Source organism: Branchiostoma lanceolatum, chromosome 1 (genome assembly GCF_035083965.1).
Source record: "Branchiostoma lanceolatum isolate klBraLanc5 chromosome 1, klBraLanc5.hap2, whole genome shotgun sequence".
Classification (NCBI taxonomy): domain Eukaryota; kingdom Metazoa; phylum Chordata; class Leptocardii; order Amphioxiformes; family Branchiostomatidae; genus Branchiostoma; species Branchiostoma lanceolatum.
The window spans coordinates 28,232,434-28,241,556 of record NC_089722.1 but is presented as its reverse complement, the minus strand read 5'-3'; the positions used below and the strand labels follow the sequence as shown (position 1 = coordinate 28,241,556).

Sequence of the window (9,123 nt, the reverse complement as noted above, 5' to 3'; positions counted from 1 at the left end):
TTGTTTCTCTTGCCTCGCCCACCACAATCCGCATCACACCCCACATTCTCACACTCACTCAAATTCCATCCGCCCTTCCCTCAAGGACGGTAATTGTTAGCCTCCGTTGCAGTCCTTCCCACTAGCGATTTTTTTGTCACCTTTTTTTTTGGGTGGGGGGGGGGCGCATCTGCTTGAGCCCCCCCCCCGTATCTGCTTGGGATCCCGTAACCGCTGTGAGCTTGTAACCGCCGTGTGGAAGCTACGGGAAAATCGATAGTGGAAAGGACTGCAACGGAGGCTCAGGCAACGTTGTTTTGAAAATGAAATATCTAACGTTACTGTCTACTTTCCGAACAGCAACCCAAGTCCTCAACCTTCGTTTAGGTCGTCAGTGCAGATATGCATTGGGTATAACTTATAAGATATGCAAGTTATTTCCGTCATTTTATTGTATATCTTTAACGATTTGCTCTTTGTTTTGTCTTATTGTTTATGTATGTATATCATAATCAACAGCAATTGTTATGATCATACGTGTAATCTCAGTCGGTGCAAGACCCACGAAAACCATTACAGGTTTCTGGTCTCCCCAATAGGTTTCTGGTTCTTTTCCATGCTGTTACTAAATTACTTGTTTATCTTTAAATGTAAGTAAACAATAAACAGAACAAAATAAACAAATGTAGTAGTTTACCCCTTTGAAGTTATTTGGAAACAATATCAAGACCACAGTCTCGCTCCTAACCCACTGTTTCTTTATTCATTTGTTTATTTGTTTGTTTGTCTGCACCAGTCATGTTCAAAGTAAACCCTTGCGACAGCCCCATGTCTGAAGTGAATACAAAACCGTCTGACGTAGGTTTGGCATGAGAAGACCACCCTTCCCTAGGGCCCCAGAGTGACACGCATTCTTCAGACGAGGACAGCTGAGACCTCGGGCAACTCGTGGCCTCCAGAGGGGACGTATTGAACTGTAACAACCAGATATATTAGTAATGGCGGACGAAGCTACAGGTAGCATTTTGTAAAATCTGGGTTTTAAAATAGGAGTAACTAAAGCGTTGCTGCAAAAACTGGAACCTACTTAACTTTTTAGTCTGTAGCCTACTCATTTACAACCAGATATAGTGGCTGACAAAGTTACAGGTAGCAGAATGACTACCGTGGACTACAAGTACAAGTGTCCCCCCGTAACCTCGACATTACTAACCATACAGAAAAGGCTTAGTGACCTGAAACACTGCTGTAGTGTACGTCTAAAACGCCGTGGATATGGAATCTTTAAACGGAACACACAAAAAAACACGTCTACCTTCCTCAACTTTTCTAAGAAGCAATGCCAAAACAAAATTTGGTTGATATCATATATTTGTAGATATTTCATTTGAGCAGCAATAGCCGATATCAAAGCCCCTTTGTAATGGAAATATCATATTCATCAATGTAAAATATTTTGTCGCGTGTAAGTTTTAAAATTGGTTATCAACAATAAGCAGAATATGGTCATGTTTTTCTTGATCATTTTTCATCCAAACTTGATATGACAGTCCTGTGACTACTATGAAAAAATGCTTTTGTTTACATTGGCAACTTTAGAGGCTGAAACGAGCCCCGATCTACTCAGTCTCGGCTTAAGGGTCAGGGATGTACTTCTACTGTAAGGACAACAGTCTAGTGACTTGACTTCAAATAGAGCCATTTGAGCTTAACGCGCGCCACAACATACTTCTTTTGATGATGGATCCTAACAATTCATATTCGAAACAAACAAAGAAACAAAACGAAAGAGAACTGAATAGACAACCCAATGCGAATAACGGTCACAGTAATTAACAGATTGAAATTTTATTTACGTCCAAAAGTCACAGCAAACTAATTTTAATTCATAGCACAATTGTATTCATAGTAGCCCTGTGACAGTCCTAGAAATAACATAATATTTTGATTCTCCCCAAAAGGAGCATCTTTTAAACTCGCAAAATCTATAGACTATGTTGTAATAATAATCTTAAAAGCAGTAAAATGTATACTTGCAATATTTATATATATATTTGAGGCGATAAGTTTTTATATGCTTACATTAGAAAGAAGCTTTTAATCTCGTTCGAATCTTTTCTACTGGCGCCCTCATTCTTAATCTCTGCCTGGTGGAACGCAAAAGGGGCCCTATTATCAATTATTAATAACCACCAGAATGACAATATCATGTATTCTGACAGGAAGAAGAGTCATCATAGAAAAAATCTATTCAAAATTCATCTCGCGTTAAATACCTTGTTTCTAAAGGGTTTGAAAACGGACAGAGCTACGAACAGCGGAGAAAGCATATTTTACGAACCTCTTAAGTGACCTTGGTGCCCTTTTCAGGGTCTTGCCAAACGTGTATAACAACAAATATCTTCGCATACCTACAATGTAAAGCTTGCGTCACATTTCAAAATGGCGGTCGTATGCTGATTGATGATTTTCTACATGACTTTTAATTTTGTTTTGTTTGCAATTTTGTTAAAATAGACAGAAATGTACCTTACCTACCTATGTATAATACGTGTCCATTAATTCAATGATCGAAAAAAAGGTCTCACTGTCACTTCTGGTCTTGCTGTAAAACATTGACCTTGAGTCTGTCTGTCTGTCTGTTTGTTTGTTCGTCCATACATGTCAGCCAATGTAAGTTAGTGTTTCTTGATTTGTTTATCTATTTTCCAATCAGTACATCATGGAATCCCCGTAGCTTGGTCCCTGTTGTGTCCAGAACGACTTGCTCTGCACGGTAGTCAGGTAGCTGGGTTGCCTGGCACCCTCAATCCTCTTGGAGTTGCTCCTGCCGAATATGGACCTGGGTCGGCTGTACGTCGAGCCTCCTCGGCTGCGGGCTATGCTGGGAGCTCGGCTGGGAGCTCGGCTGGGAACTCGGCTGGAGGCTCGATACTGCGTGTGATACACGGGTTCCTGTCGGTAGGACCCTTCCCGCCGGAAGTACTGGGTCTCGGCGCGAGGCTCTGGTACCCGGTACCTGGGCTGGGTAGCCACCTCCCTGGTGAACGTGTGTCCCTGGTAGTGGGGCCTCTCGTCGTCCCAGCCGGCCAGCGGCACGGCGAAGTCCCCGTCCTCGGTGAAGTAGTTCCTCTCGTACTCGTTCAACTGCGCGACTTGAGGGCTGGAGCGGTAGAAGGACCGGCGCACGAGCGGCTGGCTGTAGACCTCCCTGTGGAGGTTCTGTGAGCTGTAGCTGCGGTAGTAGCGCGGCTCGGAGCGGATGCTCTGACGGTCGAAGCCATTCGACATGTAGACGTCGTTGGAAGGCTCCCTGTACACCGTGCGGCTGAGGACCTCCCTCCTGTCTACTGGCTCGTCGGGGACGATGACGCTGGACATGACTGCAGGAGGCGGCGCCGCTCTCTCTATGTACATGGTCTCCCTGCGCACCTCGGGAGGCGGGGCGGCCCGTTCCACGTACATGGCCTGTGCCCTGCGCGGCTCGGGCGGCGGTGTTGCCCGGTCTACGTACATGTTCTCCTGCCGGATCTCGGGCTGACGGTGCACCTCCACGGGACCGTTCTGGTAGTTGTTATAATGGATGTCCACGTGATCTCGGGAGATCTCCCTGGACCGCTCCGTGCCGTAGTCCGAGGTGGGAGACACAGTCTTGGAGTACACCACCCGTGTGCTGGTCACCTCCTGATCACTGCTGCTCCTGCTGGTGGAGGAAGAAGCGGACCCTCGGCGCCTCCTGCTCACCTGCGTAGTCTCCCGCATCTCGATATCACCGTTGGCGTTGCCATTAGGCGGGTGCGCCATGGCCGGCGCCATGATGATATTGTTGTCGCGTGGCGCCTCGCGATGGACGCCCTCCTCCTCGAAGTGGCCATACGCCTGGCGGAAAGCGTCGTCCAGCCGCATGGTGAGGTGCTCTGCGTCCGCGGGGTTCTCGCACAGGTAGGCATGGCACTCGTTCTGCTGGTCTCCGCGCACGATCAGCGTGAAGACCCGCTCGTGGTGGTCGTCCACCCCGCCGTACACAACGCGGTCGAGCGGAATGAAATTCGACTTCTTGCTGCCGAGTCCCCACTTGTACGTGCGGTTGATGCCGTAGTTGGACACCTTCATCTTCATATTCTTCACCATGTTCTTCTTGCTGTTGACGAGCGCGTCCACGGGCCTCCAGGTGTCCTCCTGCCGGCTGCCCTGCATCGGCAGCCTGCCCAGGAAGTGCACTTTGGTCTTGTCCTCCGTCAGCGCCATTTTCTGTGATCTCCCGAACACACTGGCTGGCATGACCACCTCACACACCCTATAATGACATCACAGAGAACTTGCTCAATAATACGACTATTATATCAGGCCTGAGGCTGCCCGGAGCCCCTGAATAGACTCTCAAGAGAGAGAATGTTGCAGAACCGGTCTGAGCTCAATCGATGAAAAGGCCGCCATTGTGTTTAGAGAGCGTCCGCTACACCCACAGTCTCTAAACGAAAATCTCTCTCTATGCAACTGGTTGCCACTGTCGTGTGACCCCAACACATGTATCTCAGTACAAATACACACTTAAATCCTGCACCACGTAAATGTCCATAAACAACCCACCTGTACTTCGGTTATGCAGAAAAAAAGAGGAACTCGTGTTCGAGTCTGACTACTGTCCTGACAATTCGTCGCTAGCTATGGCGCGAGGGGGATAAACGGGTGTTGAATTATTAATATCGTTTTCATCTCTAGTAATATTCTCTGTTCCGTTACACCCTGGGGATCTATTGTTAAGCATATGGTAGGCGTGCGTCAATACAAACAAACGTTGTCTCCAACTTAAGAATAGAATGTGAGACTACAAAAAGGTAAAGATCATCAATTAAAGGAAATCCCAGCTACAGAGACTTCCCCAAAGGTCCTCACTACTGATATATTCATGTCGTCTTTTCTGTGGCGTGAAATCTGGGCTTAAGTGTTAAGGTTCCGTCAACAATAGGGCGTCACAAGGAGCCGATGACATTACCCGGGCGACTGCGTACCACCTTTCAACTGTCCGGCCACGCCTAGGAATTCTTCTTCAACAAATCATGGTCAATTTTGTAAAACAGTTTATAAAGCATAAACGGTGGAGGAACAATCATTATCATTGGAGCGTGGTAAAAATGGTGTTTTGCGCGCAATTTTGGTCCTGATTTGTCGCTGCGCAGTAAACAGTGCATTCAGAGTGTGACAGAGATGTATGCGTTCTGTTGTGGTCAGGTCACAACGAGTTGACCTTGAGACAAAGATCCTTCGAGAGGGGGGACATGTGAAAGTGGCTCGTTTCAAAACTTCAGTGTTATTTACGCATCTCAAAGACACTGTCTCGTCTACCCCCGGTCACTGACTCTCAAATAAATCATGCATCACTGCAAAACGCCCTGCAGTTAACGATCTACATTTGATAGCAGATCAGTGTATTTTAACTGAACAGTGTAAACATTCTATTTACATGTATGTACATGTACATGCCGTCAAAGTAGCTATAGGACGACACTTTAGAAGGATTTAACCTCGCTGACTAAAAGACCGCATTTAAAAGTCAGGACGTGACAGCGAGGGTTGCTCGTTTGTGCGTGACAGACACTAGCAGACGATAATCTCGCCAGACTGGCCCGAGGCGCAACTTGATAGTTGCTGTAACAGCAAAATCCGGGGTTTGAAATAGGAGTAATCACAGCATTAATTAATAATACTGCTGCAAATACTGGAACCCACCAACTCTTTGAGTCTGTAGCCTACTCTTTTGCTACTTTGAAGTCGTCTCCCAAATTTATATGTGGGATATAATGAATGAACTTTATCTCTAGAACATGCGTGTAACAAATACCATATATCAGCCGCAATAAATAAGGATGAATCATTATATCTAGATTGTGTAACTGCATTGCTTTTTATCGATAACTATTGATTGCTCAATAACATGTAATTATGACAAGTCATTTTCAAGAGAGGGTAGTATGACGAAATATTCAAAACCTTTTGTATAACGATGTCGATGAGTTGTATCGATATCGTAAAAGGCAATACATTTAGGTTTGTTCGTTTGAACATTTGTTTATTCATGAGAAGCTCAAATGGGCCTGCAGGCCGTTTTTCATTGACAGGAGCGAATCGGTAACAATCCTTGTCTTTTGAGTTGTGGTACCTCCCCCCATACAGGTGTCTAAACTCTGCAGTACGTTTCATGATCGAAAGGTGTCCCCACAACACCACCACTTTTCAATTTCGGCTAACGCGTCCGTTCACTGTTGTCTTACCGGTATAACCCAAGGTATTACTATATCTGGCATAGAAAGTCATTTGCAGAGCTCACTTCAGTCGGACAAAATAACAATAACAAGTACTTCTGACACACACTCCAATTGTTTTATGATTATGAACAGCATGAGCTTGCCGTTTCTGTGACTTCCAAATTATTGACCTAAAACTATTTTTGGAATAGTCTCTTTGAATTCAGCTTCACACATGATGTAGAATCTCATCATCCTAACAGTCCCCACCCTTTTCCATTCACGGTTCGATTCCTCCACTACATCTCCACCACACCCTTCTTGGTATATATGTGTTTTATAGAGACACACCCACGCAATTGTTTTATTATTTTTCGCTCATGTATCACTCCACCTAACTCATTCCGTGGTGGCCATAGGGGGGGGGGGGAGTAGAAGGCCGGGGACCAAACAGATCTGCAGCGGGGGCAAGGAGGAACGACGGGGGCAAGGCGGAAGGAGTTAGATGGGTCTGTGAAAGTCCTGAAATGAAACAGTACTAGGTGGGGCTGAGTAAATGTTGCAACTTCACAGTGGATGGACGTGTCACAAAGCCAACTTGTAAGCCGGAAGTTGTTGCAAATACCACAATTGCTAGTCTAGGAAAGTGAATGTGTCATGATAGTCAACTTTGAACTTTGTGTCAAAAACGATCAGATGTGCCTTACATGTACCATCAAAACGAGCTGTGAGTCACCGTGTCTAGATTGATTGTGCATTCACAGCCAGACAAGCTGAACAAGGCATAATCCACCTAGCTTACATGCGCCATCGGTTATTCTTCAGGACAATGTCCTCGTCTTACCTTCATACATGAACTTGGTGGTTTCTAGACATGTGTGTTGGATTACTTGTTTTGTGTCCAGGGCTTCAGTTCATCTCCTCGGTGAAAAGTAACAACCCGGTCATATACTAGCCTCCGTTGCAAGCCTCCCGCATGGCGATTTTTCAACTTATCGGGGCCAGGTTCTTTGGCTGGGGTGCCGTATCTGCTTGGGGACCGTATCTGCTTGGGAGACTGTGACCGCCGTATTACCGCCTCTAGCAGATACGGGGCCCTAAGCAGATACGGTCCCCAAGCAGATACGGCACCCCAGCCAAAGAACTTGGCCCCGAGAAGTTGAAAAATCGCCGTGCGGGAGGACTGCAACGGAGGCTAGTCATATACGTTGTAGAATCGCAAACTGAGGGCACTCTTGGCATAGTCCAGCTGTCTTGTTACAGAAAAGGCTGTCCTAGATCCTTGTCAGCGGTTGGTTCTGTCGCAACCTGCTCGACAATTTTACAACATTAAAGTCGTACGACGATTGTGACCGCGCCGTTACAGGTAACCCAGTGCACACACCGTCGTAAGACCTCGTCTGAACTGTCTGAAGCCATGATATAGTCATAAACACCCTACCGTAACAACTGCCAGCGAGGTGTCAGATTTAATGTAATCATGCAGTACAATAGCATGTGGATGAAATGTCAATGAGGTCATTGGTAACGTCATAATAGTTAGGATAACGTCATTGCGGTTTTCCTGTGAATGACATTTTTCATGTTGACAATCGTTAAAAGCTACGGGATGACAGTAATTGAGGTTCTTCCGTTTATTGACAAGTATTAGAAGACAATAGTGGAGTAAAAAGCCAAGATTGATACAGTATTGTTACTGTATATTATTCATGTACTTGTGTTATCATGACTCAACATCTCCATTGTAAGAACAGCATAGATGACTCATAATCTGGTTAATGTGTCTTCGTTTCCACTTCATTTCTGATAACGATAATTCAATGATTCCAGCCCATTGTATACTTCGTTAGTAATTATATAACTGTTTACCTTGGTTACGTGATCGCTTCTCTATCACAATGTGAACGTCCATGATATCTAATGTATGAATCGTTAAGGTTTGACTACGTTTGCGTTACCTATATGTTTACCCAGACAATAAAGAAGAAAGGTTTCTGAAGTTACTGCAGCAAGTTATGGGAAATCATGACAGCGTTTGTGTGTAATCAAGGTCTGTGCTCTTACAACTAATAAAGTCGAGGTCTAAGAAGTCTGGCTTTTTTCTTCAAGATGGCAACGGAAGACGTCTAGATTCTTAAGCAATCATTACTCACAAATCTTTTCGTTGAGCTTAAGATTGCTGTATGAGGAGTATACAATGTAATGCTACAAAGACACAGAACCTCATTAGCTTTGGCACTTTTTTGTCTGTTTAAAGTTCAGCAAAGATGTGACAAAATCAGTTTTTCTTTACACAGGAAATTTCACACGAGCGTTTGCTCTAATTTGTGCAGCCACTGTACTCGATACGCAGTGCATAATCACCATGAAATGAATGAAAACTACAGAAAACATAATTAGTGAGATAATTCTAAGAGGGCCAGTTACCATGGTAATGTATTATGACGTATAGTCCTATTGGAAAGACCAGAATTGGACAAACAGAACTCTGAAGTCGGGTTTCACAGACGGCAGACCCGACAGAAAAGGTCACATCTGCATAATGTGTGGTGCAAACAATACAATGACGTCATGAGCTGCCCATGACGAACGAAAAATGGAGAAAATGGCGGAACAAAATGGCGGAACAAACACACCGAGAGCTCTAGTGCATATCAACAATTGAGCAGAGCTTCTTTACATCCTTTGTTACATTGTTTGTCTTCTATCACCGTAGAACCGCAAATTACATGCTAGAAATATAAAATGCAGACAGTTGCAATGGGAGATTGGTTCGAAATTTTGATAAATGATGTACGTGCGTGCGTGTCGGCCTTTCAGGCAAAGAGGGATTCAATATGGTTCGGGTCACATACAAGTATGTCATATTTTTGCGGTAAGATGCAGACGAAATTTTGTC

At 44.8% G+C, this 9,123-nt stretch overlaps 1 protein-coding gene across 1 annotated transcript; it reads right to left on the bottom strand.

Annotated features, from left to right (window-relative positions):
• Nucleotides 1–1,811: 1,811 nt before the first annotated feature.
• LOC136446675 (uncharacterized) lies at nt 1,812–5,015 on the bottom strand. Its single transcript, XM_066445141.1, has 2 exons — nt 4,570–5,015; nt 1,812–4,276 (listed from the first exon to the last, which is right to left on the bottom strand). Exon 2 carries the CDS (start codon nt 4,258–4,260, stop codon nt 2,692–2,694), a length of 1,569 nt encoding a protein of 522 aa, XP_066301238.1. The 5' UTR covers nt 4,261–4,276; nt 4,570–5,015; the 3' UTR covers nt 1,812–2,691.
• Nucleotides 5,016–9,123: the final 4,108 nt, after the last annotated feature.

What these genes read in the sequence shown, in the direction of transcription:
- LOC136446675 (XM_066445141.1), bottom strand. Translation starts at nt 4,260, where the DNA reads ATGCCAGCCAGTGTGTTCGGGAGATCACAGAAAATGGCGCTGACGGAG.